Below are 16,457 nucleotides of genomic sequence, written 5' to 3'. Positions count from 1 at the left end.
CGCGGAGACCAGGACGCCACAACCAAACCCGCCGCCACCGCGGACGGCGCGGCCGACGCCGCGACCGACGCCGCGACCCGTCGTCGCCGCCGCCGCCGCCGCCACCGCTACGCCGAAGCTCGGCGCCGACACGGTGCTGCTCGTCATCGCGTTCGAGCGCGCCGAGAGCCTGCGGCGGTCGCTCGGCAGCGTGCTCCGACACCACCCCTGCGGGCTCGGGCCGCGCGTCGTCGTGTCCCAGGACGGCGGCCGCGAGACGCCGCGCTGGCGCGAGGCCAAGGAGGAGATTTTAGCCGCGCAGAGCTACCTCGCGAAGAAGTGCGGCCCCGCGCTCGCGCCGATGCGCGTCGTCGTCCACGACCAAACGGGCGGCGGCGACGGCTACCACAAGCTCGCGCGCCACTTCGGCGCGGCCTTCGCCGACGCGTTCGACGACGCGACGCGGCGGGTCATCGTGCTCGAGGAGGATCTCGAGGTCGCGCCCGACTTCTTCGACTTCTTCGCGGCCGTCGCGCCCGCGCTCGACGGCGACGCGACGCTGCTGGCCGCGTCCGCGTGGAACGACAACGGCGTCAGGGGCCGCGTCGACGTCGCGCTGGACGCGTCGGCCGTCGTGCGGTCCGACTTCTTCGGGGGCCTCGGCTGGATGATCACGGCCGACGTCTGGGCCGAGCTCGCGCCGAAGTGGCCCGAGGCCTACTGGGACGACTGGCTCCGGGAGCCCGCGCAGCGCAAGAACCGGCAGATCCTGCGGCCCGCGGTCTGCCGCACGTTCCACGTCGCCTCGCGCACGGGCACGTCGAACAACCAGTACGGCTCCTTCCTCGCGAACATCCTGCTCGCGCCGGGGCCACCGCGGCCCTTCGACCTGCGCTACGCGGCGGCCGACGCCGCGGACGCGAAGCTCCTCGCGGACCTCGCGGCCGCGCCGCAGGCCGACGTCGCGCAGATCGACGGCGCCAGGCCGGCGTCGGCGCGCGTCGTCTACGACGGCGTCGCCGCGCGGGGGCCGCGGAGCTTCCCGGCGCTCGCGAAGAAGCTCGGCGTCATGGACAACGAGAAGGCCGGCGTGCCCCGCGGCGCGTACCGCGGCGTCGTCGCCTTCCGCCGCGGGCCCACGACCGTGTTCCTCGCGCCCCACATGGAGCAGATCCGCGCCTACATGGGCGGCGCCGACTACGCGCGGGTCTAAGTTTTTGGAGAAGGTCCGGTGCGGCTTTAGAGGGCCCAGCGCCCGCCGCCCGCCCAAGGCGGCGCGCCGGCGGGCCAGCTCGTCTAATGAGCACTCTAGAGACTCTAGTAGAGAGAGAGGAGTGTGTCGGCAAGTGAGTTCAATGTCGACTTCAACATCGTGTTCAACAATCGGTGCCAGTGAACCGGAGCATGGAGGCGTGATCAAGCGCGCTGCAGAACGACGCACCGCTAGTGACCAACTCGCGCTGCAGCACGACGCACCGCTAGAATCGCACAGCATCCGTCGATGCGCTGCGCCGTCTACGATGCGCTGGCGCCGTCGGGCATCAAGCTCACGACGCTCGCCGCGCCGACGGGCTCGTCTGCGAAGACCTTCTACCGGCGCGGCGCGATCCTCTGCGACGTCGTCGCCGCGGGCGTGAACCCCGTCGACGCCAAGTACCTCGTCGGCGACAAGGTGCCCGAGTCGTGGATGGGCTGGGCCGCGCGGCGCGTCGACGGGTCGACGCCGTGCTTCGACTTCTCGGGCGTCGTCGTCGACGCGCCAAAGGGCTCCGGCTACGAGGCGGGCGACGAGGTCTACGGCTTCGCCGCGGACCCGGCGTCCGTGCTCCGGGGCCCCATGAAGGGGTCGCTCGCGGAGCGCGTGCGGGCGCCGGTCGACCAGATCTGCCGGAAGCCGAAGTCGCTGAGCCACGTCGAGGCCGCGGCGCTGCCCCTCGTCGGCACGACGGCGCTCCAGGCCTTCCAGCAGCACGGCCTCGCCGCGGGCCACAGCGTGCTCGTCGTCGGCGCGTCCGGCGGCGTGGGCCACGCGGCGGTCCAGGTCGCGAAGGCGCGGGGCGCGCGCGTCGTCGGCGTCTGCTCGTCGCGCAACGTCGACTTCGTCGCGGGCCTCGGCGCGGACGTCGTCCTCGACTACGCGGCGGGCGACGTCTTCGACGCGATCAAACAGGAGGCGCCCTTCGATATTATTTTTGACTGCGTGAGCTCCGCGGACGCGCGGGACAGCGGCGCGGGCTACCACGCCAAGCTCGAGGGCGCCGTCGCCGCGGGCGGGTCCTACGTCGTCTTCGGCGGGGCGACGAAGGACTGGCTCAAGGCGGGCCTCAAGCGCGTCGCGAGGGTCAACCTGTTCGGGTCGATGGAGCTCTTCTGGATCAAGATGCCGTTCGCCGCTTCCGCGCTCGAGGCGCTCGCGGCCTTGGCGGACAAGGGCGAGCTCAAGGTCAAGGTCCAGGCCGTCCTGCCCTTCACCGACGCCGGCTGCCGCGAGGCCTTCGACACGCTCCGCGGCCGGCGCACCGTCGGCAAGCTCGTCGTCGACGTCGCGGGGACGCACGAAGCGACCTAACACAGTTTTTAGATGCGGACGCTCCCCCGGTCGCCGACGAACGCGCGGAGGAGCCCGCCGTCGCGCCGCGGCGGCGCGCGCGGGATCGCCGGCGGGGTGAGTTCCCGCGGCGCGGGCGCCGTCGCGTTCTCGGCCGCGGCGCTGCGGCGCTTCGCGGCGAGGATCGTCGCCGCGGCGCGGCGGCTCGCGGCCTCGGCGGCGCGGTCGCGGCCGTGGAGCGTCAGCGACGACTTGGCGTGCGTCTCGTAGAGGGAGAAGTCCTCCTGGCGGCAGGTGAACTCGTAGTCGAAGGCGCTGATGTCGTCGGCGTAGATCTCCGCGACGACGTCCGCCGCGCGGCGCGTGTAGTGCTTGCAGTGGCGCCGGGGCCCCTGGCCGCCCCGGGGCCGGACCTTGTCCGCGAAGGACGCGGACACGTTCTTCCGCCTCGCGACGCCCAAGAGCCCCGTCGCGGCGAGCAGGGGCACGAGGTTCGTCTTGTCGCCCGCGTGGAGCTGCTCGAAGAGGTGGATCTCGTCGACGAGGACGTCGCCCGTCTTCGGGTCCGCGACGTAGTCGAGCGCGGGGAAGAAGTGGGGGCACATCTTCGCGGCGACGGCGAGGCCGCCCGTCTCCGCGAAGGCGGAGAAGGTCTCGAACTCGTGGAGCCAGGTGCCGAAGAAGCGGTCGCTGTTGTGCTCCGAGATCTGCGCGACCTTGCGCAGATGCGTCCAGGAGCTGTAGGCCCGCGCCCAGGGGTCGCGGACGACGGCGACGGTCGTGGTGTTCCGCAGCCCCCCGCAGCGCCGGAGCTGGGCCGCGGTGAAGTGGCGGGAGGGCGCGAGGGCCGACGCGCCGAGGAGCGCCGCGTAGAGCGCGCGCAGCGTCGTCCCGGACGTCCGCGGCACGTGGACGAGGAGCGTCGGCGCGCCCGCGCCGGCCCAGCGGTCGAGCTCCGGCGTCGTGAGCTCGCAGAGCTGCGCGTCGTCGACGTAGTACGTGTGGCGGTACCATCGGAAGACGTCGGGGAGCGCGTCGGCGTAAAAGGCCGCGGACGCCGCCGTGCGGTCCTGCAAAATCGTGGCCAGGCTGCCGCAGGCGCGCCACTCGGGCTCGGACGCGGCGGGCGCCTTGCCGCAGCGGTTCGCGCCCGCGGCCAGGCCCGCGCGCAGCGCCGCGACCGCCCCACCGCCGTCGCCCCTCACGTGGAGCTGCTGCCCGAGGCAGAGGAACATGGTCTCGCCGTCGCGCTTCCCCTTGCCCAGCGCGACCTTGTCGTCGACGCAATTCGCGATGGCCCTGGAGTCGCGCCGCGCGACTTTCGCGCCCTGCGCGCTCAGCGGAACGCTCCCGCAGAAGCCGTCGAGGCACACGCGCGTGCCCTTCTCCTGCTCCCCCTTGGCGCGGAAGACGGCGCCCTGGCCCCGCTCGCCGAATAGGAACGTGAGATTGATGCGCCGGTTCCGGTAGCCCGGCTTGAAGCGGAAGTCGTCCGTCTCGTGGAGCAGCGACGAGTCGAAGACGACGCAGCGGTTCCGCTTGTAGGGCACGCGGAGCGGCTCCGGCCCGCCGTTGGCCACGGCGCGCCGGAGGTGGTCCTCCATGACCTCGACGTGCTCGATGCCGTTCCAGTCGCCCTCGGAGCCCCGGTACGTGCGGTGCACGACCAAACCGCCGCCGGCGTCGCCGGACTCGTTCGCGTCGTCGGGCGTGACCCAGAAGTTGACGTTCACCGCCGCCGGGTCCGCGTGGACCTTGATGCCCGCGTTCGTCGGCGACGAGTCGTACTTGTAGGCCCAGGCCTGCTTCAGCTCCTTGTCGCCGACGACGCGCGGGAGCGCCCTCCGCAATTCCTCGACGACGCGCAGCAGGACCGGCGCCGTGAAGCCGTCGTCGAAGTAGGCGCCGAGGTAGCCCGGCTTGACGTCGAACCAGATCGACGCGTCCATGCAAAAATGGTAGAGCTCGTCGAGGGCCTCCGGCGAGAGGAAGTCGTCGAAATACGTCGCGGGCGGCTTTCCCGTCTTGGCCTCGGCGACGTAGGCGTCCTCGATGGCCTGCGCGTGCTCCAGGAACCCGTCGCCGAGCACGGGCCCGGTCCAGGGCCGCGGCGCCGGGAGGTGGAGGAGCGCGTTGGACATGCGGTAGAGGCCGTCGTACGCGGGCGCCGACAGGATTTGCATCCGCGCGAAGCTGCCGTTCGTCGCCGGCAGCCGCGCCTGCTCCCGGTCGTAGGCCTCGGCGAGCAGCTCGAAGCCCGGCGGGAGCTTCCGCGCGTCGACGAGGTGGCGCACCTGCTCCGCGTCGTGCTGGAGTTTGAACGCCGCGGTGATGTAGAACGTCCCCCGCACGTGTAAGGAAGCGGGCCAGCGCCGCGAGATCGCCGGCAGCGACAGGCGGTGCTCGAGGCGCTTCGCCTCCTCGAGGGCCGCCGGGAGCAGGCTCCGGCTCGCCTCCATGGTCGCGTTGCGCGACGCGAGGAAGGCGGCGGCGGACGTGGCGTTCGTCTCGAGCCAGGGCAGGCCCCGGTGCTTGCGGAGCCGCGCGTCGTGGACGGCCTTGGCCTCGGCGATGGCCGCCGTCGGATTCCGCGTCACCTCGCCGGCGGCCGTCGCGGCGAGGAGGACCAGCGCGAGGCTGCCCATCGCGCCCATCGCGCAGCGGATCCCGCACCTCGCAAAATGCTCGTTGTTGAAGAGCGGGCTCTAAGTTGCAGTCCGTCGCGTCGATGGCTTCGTCTTCTCTGGCGCAGCGCGCCGCGCTGCTGCTGGCGCTGGCCGCGGGCCTCGCCGTCGGCTTCGCGCCGCCGTCGCGCACGCTCCATCCGCCGACGGCCGTCTCCGGCATCGCGGGCTTCGGCCAGTTCTTCGCCGAGTCCTGGCTGGGCCGCGACGCCTGCCAGGTCGTGCAGTGCCCGCCGGCCAAGGGCACCTTCGACCACGTGCTCATCGACGTGAACCAGTTCGTGCACACGTCGACGCGCCGCGCCAAAGACGAGGAGGACGCGGTGAAGCGCCTCTTCGTCGCGCTCGACGGCGTGCTTCGCGTCGCGCGCCCGACGACGTCCCTCGTGCTCGCGCTCGACGGCGCGGCGCCCATCGCCAAGATCGTCACGCAGCGCCGGCGGCGCGAGGCCGCCGTGGCCAAGTCCGGCGTCCCCGACGGCGTGTCGCCGCTGCTCATCACGCCGGGCACCGCGTTCATGGATTTCGTTTCGGAGGCGGTGGAACACTACGCGGCGAGCAGGTTGGCGCGGCGCGACTCGCTGGCGAACGTGACGGCGTATGTTTCGTGCGTGCGCCACGGCGGCGAGGGCGAGCTCAAGCTCGTCGAGTGGCTCCGGCGCGCGGGGGTGAGAGGGACCGCGGCGGTGGTGTCGGGCGACGCGGACGTGGTCCTCCAATCTTTGGCCGCGCTCCAGTTCGGGTCCGACGAGCGCCTGTTGGAGCCTTTTGTGTTGCGGCCCCTGGAGCGGCCGACGTATGGCGTCGTGTCGTCGTGGCAGCTCGCGCGCGAGCTCGCGAGGCGCTTCCCGTCGGCGGCCGTCCGCAAAACGCGCGACGACGTTCTGGTATTACTGCTCCTCCAGGGCAACGACTACGTGCCGCGCTTGAGGTTCGGGTCCTTCGAGCGCTGCCTGCGGGCCTACGAAAAGACGAAGCTGGCCTTCGGCGGCGACGCGGGCGACGAGGCGCACTTCTTCGCCTACGGCGCCGACCGGTCCGAGTGGCGGGCCGACTTCGCCGCTTCGTTCTTCGCCACGCTGGCGTCGCTCCGGAGCGCGACGGCGCCAAACACGCCGTCGAAGCCCGCGCCGTCGACGGACGACCTGCGAAGCCTCAACGAGCTCGCGGACAAGCGGGCCATCGCGAATCTCACGTTCGAATTCTCGCAGGCGGCGGGCGGCAAGGGCTCGTCCTGGACCTGCGCCGTCGCGGGCTACGAGGGCGTGGCGACGGCGTCCTCGAAGCTCGCCGCGCGGCGCCTCGCCGCGGCGAAGGTGCTGCGGTCGCTGGGCCTCGACGACAGCGACGCGGGCGCCGGGCCCGTGCCCCGACTCCGGGACGCGGTCGGCGACGTGGCCTTCGAGTTCGGCTTCAAGGGCGCGTCGCCGGCGGAGGCGCGGCTCTGGACCTGCGTCGCGTCCCTGGAGCTCTGCGGGGACGACAGGGTGCTGGACGCGTCCGCCGCGGCGGCGACGAAGAAGGCCGCGAAGGCCAAGGCGGCCTCGCTGCTCCACGACGCGGCCTTTGGGGCGAAGACGCGGGCCGCCGACGGCGCGGAGCGACGGAAGACCCCCGCCGCGCCGGACGCGGCGCGCTACGTCGAGGGCCTCGCCTGGTCCCTCGACATGTACGTCCGGGGCGCCACGGACGACGGCGCGTTCCGCTACGCGGGGCGCGCGCCGTCCGCGCGGGACCTCGCGCGCCTCTTCCGCGACGGCCACGCGCCGGCGAAGCCCGCCGTCGCAGGGGCGCCGGAGCCGCTGAGCGCCGACGTGCACTGCTGCGCGGTCATGCCCGCGGCGACGACGCGCCTCCTGCCGGAAAATTTGCAGCCGCTCCACGCGCATCTGTGCGAGGCGCGCGCCGCGGGCGTCGACGCCGACGACCTGAGCTACCTCACGGCCGTCGCGCGCACGCTCAACGTGGCCAACGCCGTCCTGGGCGGCGGCGACCAGCGGTCCTGGACGACGTACCGGCGGACCTACGGCGACGAGGCGAGCCGGCACCCGCCGCCGCGGCCGAACGCGCCGCCAAGCGCGCCGCGGTACCGCCGGCCCCTGCCCGCGGCGCCCCGCATCCTCGTGCGCAGCGACACGGACCTCGACGAGGGCCCGGCGTCGCGCGGCGACGTCGTCGAGTCGGCCGTCGCGCGGCAGCGCACGAACCGCGACCTCCGCGCGCGCAAGTTCCACACGGCGTTCCGGCGGCCGCCGCGCCACCCGGCGCGCCGGCGGCCGGACGCGAAGCCGCGCCGCGCGCGCCGCGTCGCGGGGCCGTCGCCTTCTTAAAAGGTGGGTTTTCCGAGCCTCTCAGCCTGGTGAACTTCACCATGAAGCCCTTAGCGCAATTTAGCCCTCAGCATGGTGAACTTCACGTTGAAGTCCTTGTGGGCCAAGTTGTGGCAATTTAGCCTTCGTGAAGCGAGGCGGGCAAATCAAGCTCGACCACTGTTGGCGCCGGCGCGGACGAACAGGTCGTGCGACCCGCCCAGCCGCGTCCGCAGCAGCAGAAGCACCATGGCCGACGGCGCGCCGCCGCCGTCGCCGGCTCAGGCCGCCGCGGGGTCGACCAAGGCGGCGCTCCAAGCACTCAGAGCTTTGCAGTCGAAGATCGGCCGCCTCGAGAAGGAGCGGTCGTCGGCGCTCGTCGAAGCGAGCGAGCTCCGTTTGCAGTTCGAGATCTCGAGCGCGTCGAGCGCCCAGGAGCGCGAGGTCGCGTCCCAGAAGCTGGAAGACGTGCAGCGGTCGCACGCGTTTCGAGAAAGAGAGCTCGAGCGGGAGGCCGACGACCTCCGGCGGCGCCTCGAGGCCGCGGACGTGCAGCGCACGGCGCTCGCCGACGAGTGCGCGGGCCTGCGGGCGCGCTGCGACGAGCTCGCGCGCCAGCTGAGCGTGGCGACGGCGAAGCTGGACAACGCGCTCGACGCGCGCGACGGCGAGCTCCGCCGCGTCGCCGCTTTGGAGGGCGACGGCGAGGACCAGTCGGCGCTCTGCGCGGCCCTCGAGGAGCGTTTGGCGCTCACGTCGGCGCGCGTCGTCCAGCTCGAGCTCCGCAACGAGAGCCTCGACAGCGCGCTCGAGCTGAGCCTGCGGAACGGCGGCGACGCCGACACCGCGGCGCTGGCGCGCGCCGCGCGGGCCCAGGCCAAGTCCCCGGCGGCGCCGCGGGCGCGCAAGGTGCCGCGGCGCGTCGCCGCGCGCGCCGCCGCGGCCGCCGCGGCGCCGCCGCCGCCCCAACGGAAGCCCGCGTCCGCGGAGAAGCCCCAAAAGAAGGCGCCGCCCTTCTCCTCGTCGGCGTCGCGCGCGCTCGTCGACGCGCCGCCGCCGCCGCCGCCCGACGCGTCGAAGCGGCCCGCGCGCGCCGCGAAGCAGCCCCTCGTGCCGCGCGTCGCGTCGCTGGGGGTGCGGCCCGGCGCGGCGGGCGTGCCGCCGCGCGCGAAGACGCCGCCGCCGCCGCCGCGGCGCGCGCCGACGGCGGCGCGCACGCCGCCGGCGCGGCCCGCGCTCATGCCGCCGCCGCCGACGTCCGGCGGGGCCGCGCGCCGCGTCGTCGTCCGCGACGTCCGCCGGGCCAAGGTCGGCGCGAACGGCGGCGCGAAGAAGCCGCCGCCGAAGAAGGCGCCGAAGCTCCTCGAGGCCGGCGACCCCGGCGCCCTCGCCGCGGCGCTCTCCGACGCGATCCAGGCCGCGGACGACCCGCACCACGTGCGCACGCTCTGCGAGATCCTCGCGCGCGTCAAGTCCTCCTGACCGCCCACCTTCCCCGGCCCGTTTGTAAGCCCGGCCGGGCCTTGTGACGCACTGCGCGGTGTCGACGTGCCCGAGGCGCAGGCTGTGCAATCAGTGCACGATCTGTGCCGAGCACTTTCTGTGGCGCGATGGTGCCTCTCGCTCTCCTCCTCGTGGTGACACCCGCGGCGGGCTACGCGCCGCGCCGCGCGCCGCGCCTGCGCGCCGTCGCGCGCGCGCTCGAGCCGCCGACGGGCGGCGGCGGCGACGACCTCACGAACCCCATGGCGCGCCTCATGGACCTCGCCGACGGCCTGGGCCTCGACGGCGAGCCCTTCGCGGCCTCGGAGCCGCCCGCGGCGGACTTCGACATCGACCCGCGCGTGTCGCCCATGGCCTACGAGGCGTCGACGGCGCGCGTCGGCGTCATGGTCGTCGACCACGGGTCGAAGCGCGAGGCCGCGAACGAGCGATTGATAACGCTCTGCGCGGCCTACGCCGAGTCGCACGCGAAGCCGGACTGGGTCGTCGCGCCGGCGCACATGGAGCTGGCGAGCCCGAGCATCGAGGAGGCCTTCGACGCGCTCGTCGCCCAGGGCTGCGATCTGGTCGTCTGCCACCCGTTCTTCCTGAGCCCCGGAAGGCACGCGACGGAGGACGTGCCGGAGCTGCTCGAGGCGGCCAAGGCCAAGCACCCGGGCGTGCGGGCCGTCATGACGCCCATCACGGGCGCCGCGCCGGGCCTGCTCGACCTCGTCGACGCGACGGTCCGCGACGCCGTCGCCGCCGCGGGCGCGCCCGCGCCCGAGGCCGCGTTCGAGGACTCGTTCTTCGGGAGCATCGCGGCGGCCATCGCCGAGGACCAGAAGGCGGCGTAAATTCCTGTGGTCTAATGGAGGGTGGTTTTCTCATGGAGAAGCATATCATACGACAACACCAAAACCCCCTTACGCCCCCTTGCGCGCGCGGCGCTCGGCGATGCGGCGCTTGAGGTCGTCCTTCTCCTTGGCCGCGGCCTGGGCGTGGGCGGCGTCGAGCGCGTAGCTCGACTCCTGGGCCCGGGTCAGCGTCGCGCGCGCCGCGGGCACGGCGGCGTGGTCCGCGGGCGCGACGTCGACGGTCGCCTGGGCCTTGGCGGGCGAGCCGCCGGCGGCGCGCGCGCGGCGCTCGGCGATGCGGCGCTTGAGGTCGTCCTTCTCCTTGGCCGCGGCGGCCGCGCGCTCGTCCTCGAGCTGGCGCTCGCTCGACTGCTCCGCGGCCTCGAGCTTGGACACCGTATTCTCGGGCTTGTCCGCCTCCGCGGCGTAGCGCTCCATGAGCGCGCCAAAGTCCGCGTTGTTCGCCGCCGCCGCGTACTGCGCGAGGCGGTCGTTGAGGGCCACGGGCGCGAAGTGGGGCGCGGCCGCGGCCGCGGCCGCGGGGAGCGCCGCGGGCGGTGCGGCGGCCGCGCGCGCGGCCGCGGTCCGCGGCGTCGCCGGGGCCGCCGCCGCGGGCGCCGAAGGCGCGGCGGCCTTGGTCTCCGCCGCGGCCTCGGCCTTGGCGAGCTCGCCCGTGACGACCTTGAAGTTGCGGTGGAATTCCGCGACGAACGCCGGGGAGCTGTCGTCTCCCAGGTCCGCCGCGTTGGCCTTGATGTGGGACACGGCGTGGAGGAGCACGAGGCTCACGTCCCCAAAGGTGCCGAGGCGCTTGAGGTGGAGGTGGAGCTCGGCGCGCTCCGGGTCGTAGGCGTAGGAGTTGCGGAACGCGTTGCCCCGGAGACCGTTCGGCGGCAGGCTCTCCGCGACCTTCAGGGACAGCGAGTCGCCGACGCCGAGCATGGCCAGGAGCTTCTCGCCGAACTCGAAGCGCTTGCGCTTGCCCGCGCTCAGGTCCGCCGCGTCGACGGCGACGAGCGCGGGCTGGGGCCGCCTGGGCAGCAAAAGGGTGCGAAATTCCCAACTTCAAAGCTCCTATCTCGGTCGTTTTTCGCTCGTTTCGGCTGATTTTTGGACGAGCGATCATCTCTCGGAACGGCCTCGAAGCGTGGGTGCTGTTTCCGAAACGCGCGCGCGCGGAACACTCACGTTGAAGCGACGTTGAATCACCATTTTGCTGCCCTGGCGGCCGCGGGTCCTCGGCGTCCTGGTACGTCGGCGGTTGCGCGGGAGCCGGCGCCGCGCCCGCGGCCGGTGGCCGCGCGGCGAGCTCGGCCTGGGCCGTCGCGAGCTGGGACACCAACGTCTCGATGTGGTCGAGCTTGGACGTGAACGCGTCGCGCTTGCCCACGAGCTGCTCGATGTTCTCGAGCTTCGACTTGACCGCGACCATCGCGGCCGAGTCCGCGAGCGACGGGCCGGGGCTCGCCGGCGCCGCCGCGCGCGCCGCCGCCGCCGCGGCGGCCTCGAAGCCCGCCTTGCCGCTCATGGACGACCGCAGCGCCAAATCCCACTTCTTCTTGATCCGCGGCGACATGTCGCCTTGGGACCTTTTGACGGCGGCCTCCGCGCCCTTGAGCTCGGCCTTGAGCGTCATCTCCTGGGACACCTGGCGCTGGAGGCGGCTCGCCTCCGCGTTCTGCTGGGCGACCTGGGCGCCGAGCTGGGCCTGGCGCTTCTTCTTGCGGGCCGCGAGGCGCGACTTCAAACCCGCGTGCGCCTCCTTCCGCTGCGCGACGATCTCCGCCTCCGCGCGGTCGTGCTCCTTCGTCGCCTCCTCCATGAGGCGCCGCTTTTCTTCTTCGGAAGCGGTCTGGGACGCCTCCGCGAGCTTCTTGGCGTGGCGCTCCTTCTCTTCCGCGAGCTTCTTCGCGGCGTCGTCGCGCGCGCGCTCCGCCTCCGCGGCCTGCTCCGCCTCGAGCTCCTTCATCTTCGTCGCGTGGTCGTCGGCGAGGCGCTTCTCGGCGGCGGCGCGCTCGTCCTCGATCTTCTTGAGCTGGGCGGCCTTCTCCGCCTCCATGTCGTCCTGCATCTTCTTGAGCTCCGCTTCGTGCGCGGCCTCGTCGAACTGCTCGTCGACGGCGCCGGGGTTCATGGGCCGGTTGAGCGACTCCAGGAACCGCATGGTCTCGATGACCTCGGTCATGTGGCGCCGGCGCAGCTGGGCCTCGGCGGCGAGGTGGTGGTCCTCGACGGAGTTGGCAACGTCCGCCTGCATCGCCGCCTGCTTCGTGATGAACTCCGCGTCGAGCTCCTCGAAGCGGGCGGCGCGCTCGGGCTCGCCGACGTGCTCGGCCATGATGGCGGATCGCTTCTGCGCCTTCTCATCCAGCAGATCGTTTAACGCGGACGCCAGCAACTTCGACCGCTCCGCGTACTGCTTCGTGAGGAGCGCGGCGCTCTCGGCCGCGTGGCGCTTCTGGAGCACGAACTCGACGGCGGCGCCCTCGTCGGCCTCGGGCACGACGCCCTCGTCTAACGCGCCGCGCAGCACGCGCACGACCTCGCCCAGGGGCATGTCCGCGGAGTAGCCCGCGGCCTCCAAACGGAACTGTAGGGTCTTGGCCCAGGGCGCCTGGGCCTCCTCGGCGTCCATCTGCTGCTTGAGCTTGGCCGCCTGCTTTTCTTGTTTCTCCTTGAGGGCCTTGCGCTCCTCCTCGGCGCGCTGCGCGTGGGCCGCGGCCGCGAGCTTGTCCTTTTCTTCCTTGTCGGCGGCGGCGACGTTCTTGCGGCGCTTCTTCGCTTGCAGGCGCTTCTGGAGCTTCGACTGCTGCTCCGTGCGCTGCGTCGCGAGCGTGTGGGCGGCCTTGGCGGCGTCGCTCTCGGCTTCTTCCCGGAGTGCCTGCAGCTGCTTCGCTTTTAAAGCGTCCTCGGCTTCTTTTTCCGCGCGGCGCCGCTCGGCCGCGGCCTCCTCCTGGACGAGCGCGAGCGACGCCGACGCGCGCTGCTCCGCGAGCTTCTTGGCCTGGACGGCGGCCTCGCGCGTCGCCGCGATGGCCGCCTCCTCCTGGGCCCGCGCGAGGTCCGCCTGGGCCGCGGCCATGTCGCGCTCGTGCGCCTGACGCCTTTTGCGGAGCGCGTCGTCCGCGTCGCGCTCCTGCTTCTCGAGGGCCTCGCGGTCCGCGACCTCGGCGAGGCGCTGTTCTTCCGCGAGCTTCTTCGCGACGTCCTCCTCGCTCGCCGAGGCCTTCTCCAGCTCGGCCTTGCGCTTCGCGAGGCGCTCCTGGAGCTTCTTGTTCATCGACCTGGGCAGGACAAGGGTGATTCAATGTCGCTTCAACGTGAGTGTTCCACGCGCGCGCGTTCCAAAAAAAAGCATCTACGCTTCGAGACCGTTCCAATAGATGATCGCTCGTCCAAAAATCAGCAGAAACGAGTGGAAAACGGCCGAGATATGAGCCTTTGAAGTTGGGAATTTCGCTCTTTTGTCCTGCCCTGTCATCGACGACCGGCGGCTTCGGAGCGCGTCGGCCGCGGCGGCCTCCTCGCCCTCGTGGGACGCCTTGAGGGCGTCGAGCTTGGACCGCGCGGCGAGCTCGTCGGCCTCGGCCCTGGCCTTGCGCGCCGCTTCTCTTTCTGCGTCTTCGGCCGAGAGCTCCGCGGCCTCTTGGCGCGCTTTTTCGGCCGCGGCGACCGTCGCTTTCGCGGTCTTCTCTCGTTGCTTCCGCGCGGTCTCCTCGGCGCCGTCGAGTTCGGCATCCAAAGCAGCGAGGGCCTCGGCCTCCTCCCTCGTCTCCTCCGGCGTCAGCGCGTCGTCGTCGTCGTCCTCGCCGTGGTCCGAGACGCCCTCGCCCGCGGCGCGCGCCTTGGCGCGCCGCGCCTTGAGCCGCTCCTTGAGCTTATTGCGCTCGAGGGCGCGCTTCGCCTTGAGGTCGGCCTCCATGATTTGTCGGCGCTCGTCCTCGTCGGCGATGATTTTGCCAAGTTGTTCGTCCGCGGCGGCGCCGCTCAGCCGGTCGACGCGCTCCTCGCCGAGGACCGCGGCGACGGCCGCGGCGTGGTCCTCGTGGGCCCGGGACAGCTCCTCGGCGGGCGGCGCGGCCTCCAAAGCCTCGATCTGCTTGAGGCCCTCCGCGCGCGCCGCGCCCTGGAATTTCGCGAGGATGGCCTCGCGCTTCGACGCCTGGGAGCAAAAGGGTGCGAAATTCCCAACTTCAAAGGCTCCTATCTCGGCCGTTTCTCACTCGTTTCGGCTGATTTTTGGACGAGCGATCATCTCTCGGAGCGCTCTCGAAGCGTGGATGCTTTTCCTGGTACGCGCGCGCGTGGAACACTCACGTTGAAGCGACGTTGAATCACCCTTTTCCTGTCGCTGTTCGCTGCCTTCTCGCGCGCGGCCGCCTCCTCGAGAAGCCGCGTCTGCTCCGCGTGGGCCTCCTCGAGCTTGGCGATCTTCGCGAACAGCGCCTCGGTCTTGTCGGCCTCGAGCTTCTGCTTCGCCTCGAGGGCCGCGCGCTTGTCGTCCTCTTCTATTTGGGCTTGGGCCGCGTCGTCCTCGTCTTCTGGAGCTTGGACGGCCGCGCCGGACTCCTTGGCGTGCTTGCGCCGCGCGCGCCGCTCCGCCAGCCGCGCGTCGCGCCGCTTTTTCTCTGCCTCCAAAGACTTGTCGAGGGCCGCCTTCTCCGCCTCGTGTTTCTTGCGGAGCGCCTCGAGCACGTCGGGCGATAGGTCTCCCTCGTCGTCGCCGGCCGCCCGCGCGGCCGCCGTCAACTGCGCGGCCTCCATCGTCGCCGCGAAGGCCTGATCCGCCGTCGCCACGTCTCCCTTGGCATCGTCGGCGGCGGCGTCGGCGAGCGCGGCCGCGTGGGACGCGCCGAGCACGTCGGCGACGTCGGATCCCGCGACGCCGAGGTCCTCGAGCCTGTGTGGAAATCAAATCTTCAAGCCGACTTCAATGTTCTCGTAATTGAAAGGTTCGACACAAGCTCCTCAGTTCTGCTTCGAGAGCTCGACGAGAGCAATCGATTCGTCCAAAAATCAGCCGAATCGACTTCGATTTGACCGAGATAGAGAGTTCTGAAGTTTGGTGGGGACCGCCCAAACCAGTGGTTGATTTCCACACAGCCTCGAGCTCCGCGGCCGCGCCGTCGCGGGTCGCCGCGAGCTCGGATTCCAGGGCTTGCGCGCGGGCCTGACTCTCGGCGGCGACCTTGGCTTCTAGGGCCGCTTGAGCCTCTGCGCGCTCGCGGGCCATGCGAGCCAGAGCGTCCGCGCTCGACCCGCCGTCGGCCGCCTCCTCCCGCTGCTTGCTCAGGAGTCCCTCGATGGCCGCCAGCCGCTCGGCCATGAGTTGCATGTTTTGCAGGGCCATCTGCTCGAGCTCCGACGGTTCGTGGGGGTGCGCTTCGCCGCTCGCCGGCGCGTCGGACGCCTCCGGCGCCGACGCGGCTCCGGTCGCACCGTCGGCCTTGGACTTCCTCCTGGCAGCGAGGCGGGCTTTGAGAGCGTCCTTCTGCTTCTTGGCCTCGCCGTCAATCTTCGCCTCGAGCGCCGATATCTCCCGAGCGTGCACAGCCTTCAGCGCGTCCGCCCGCCGCCGCGACTCGCCGCCGTCGTCGTGCTTGTACCACCCGGACCTACGACGGAAGACGTCGTTGAGAACGTAATCCCGGTGCGATAGTCCGACGCACGACCCCGTCGACTCCTGTCCGTGTGCGTGAGCGATCCGGCGGGCTCGCGCGGTCCCTCGGGGGCCCCGTCGCGACTCCGCCTTTCAAATTTTCCCGCCAAAAATCTTTTGTCCGGTATATTCCGGATCGAGACCACATCACGGACACGGCGGCGCACTCTTCAGCGGCCTCGGCTTTCTCCAACTCGACGACCTGGGCTTTAGCTAGTTCTGCCTCTGCGACCGCTGCCATGCGCTCCTCCTCGAGCAGCGCGGCCGTCTCGAGCGCCTCCGCGCCTTCGTCGCTGCCAGACAGCTGTTCCGCGTCTTCCTTCGCGAGCCTGCGGGGGTAGTAAGATGGGGGCGGCTTCGAATCCATCCATCTATGACCGGTTCGAACCATTCGTGGTCATCCACCATCCGGATTCGTGACCACGGGACCCCACCATCCGGATTCGTGACCACGGGACCGGATTCGAACCACCGACCATGACGTTCGGCCGTTCTCTCTACCACCTCGATCGCGAACCCCGGACACCGGACACCGGATCCGTGCGAGGCCTCCCGAGCCGCGCGCTCCGCAGCAGCTTGTTTTGCCGCGGCGTCGAGCTGGGCCTGCTTCTTGCGAGCCGCCCGCCGCGCCGCGAGGCTATCGTGTTTGCGCTTGCGCTCCGATTCCAGGTTCCCTTCCAGCTTTTGTAGCTCCGCGTCCCGCGCGCGCCGGAACCTACGTTGGGGCAGAACGTCCCGGCTCGCGGGGCCGACGTATCCGCGCTGGGCAACGCGCTCCTCATCGAGCGACTCCTCGGCGACGGCCGCCTCGTCGTCGATCGCGGCGATCTGCTGCTCGGCGAGGGTTGCCGCGGTCGCGCTAGCTTGAGCCTCCGCGGCGAGCGCCGTGGCCAACCTGCGCGGGCGCGTAGGTCGTGGGTCCGCGGGCTCTGCACGCGA

General features: G+C 71.7%; 3 protein-coding genes across 3 annotated transcripts; all 3 read left to right on the top strand.

Moving 5' to 3' along the window:
• Positions 1-382: 382 nt before the first annotated feature.
• On the top strand, positions 383-700 carry AURANDRAFT_8563 (hypothetical protein; the record flags this gene model as incomplete). Its single annotated transcript, XM_009042479.1, has 1 exon — positions 383-700. A coding segment is annotated over one exon (318 nt), but the record flags the coding sequence as incomplete, so codon positions are not given.
• A 674-nt stretch (positions 701-1,374) lies between these two features.
• AURANDRAFT_60311 (hypothetical protein) lies at positions 1,375-2,560 on the top strand (the record flags this gene model as incomplete). The annotated part of the gene is made up of 1 exon (XM_009042480.1): positions 1,375-2,560. One exon carries the CDS (start codon positions 1,481-1,483, stop codon positions 2,546-2,548), a length of 1,068 nt encoding a protein of 355 aa, XP_009040728.1.
• A 6,813-nt stretch (positions 2,561-9,373) lies between these two features.
• Positions 9,374-9,859, top strand: CSC1 (hypothetical protein; the record flags this gene model as incomplete). The annotated part of the gene is made up of 1 exon (XM_009042481.1): positions 9,374-9,859. The coding sequence occupies one exon, from the start codon at positions 9,374-9,376 to the stop codon at positions 9,857-9,859; it is 486 nt and encodes a 161-aa protein (XP_009040729.1).
• Between the last annotated feature and the right edge of the window lie 6,598 nt (positions 9,860-16,457).

Source organism: Aureococcus anophagefferens, assembly GCF_000186865.1.
Source record: "Aureococcus anophagefferens unplaced genomic scaffold AURANscaffold_31, whole genome shotgun sequence".
In the NCBI taxonomy this organism is placed as follows: Eukaryota; class Pelagophyceae; order Pelagomonadales; family Pelagomonadaceae; genus Aureococcus; species Aureococcus anophagefferens.
The sequence above is the reverse complement of the archived record's forward strand: the minus strand, read 5'-3'. Positions and strand labels throughout refer to the sequence as shown.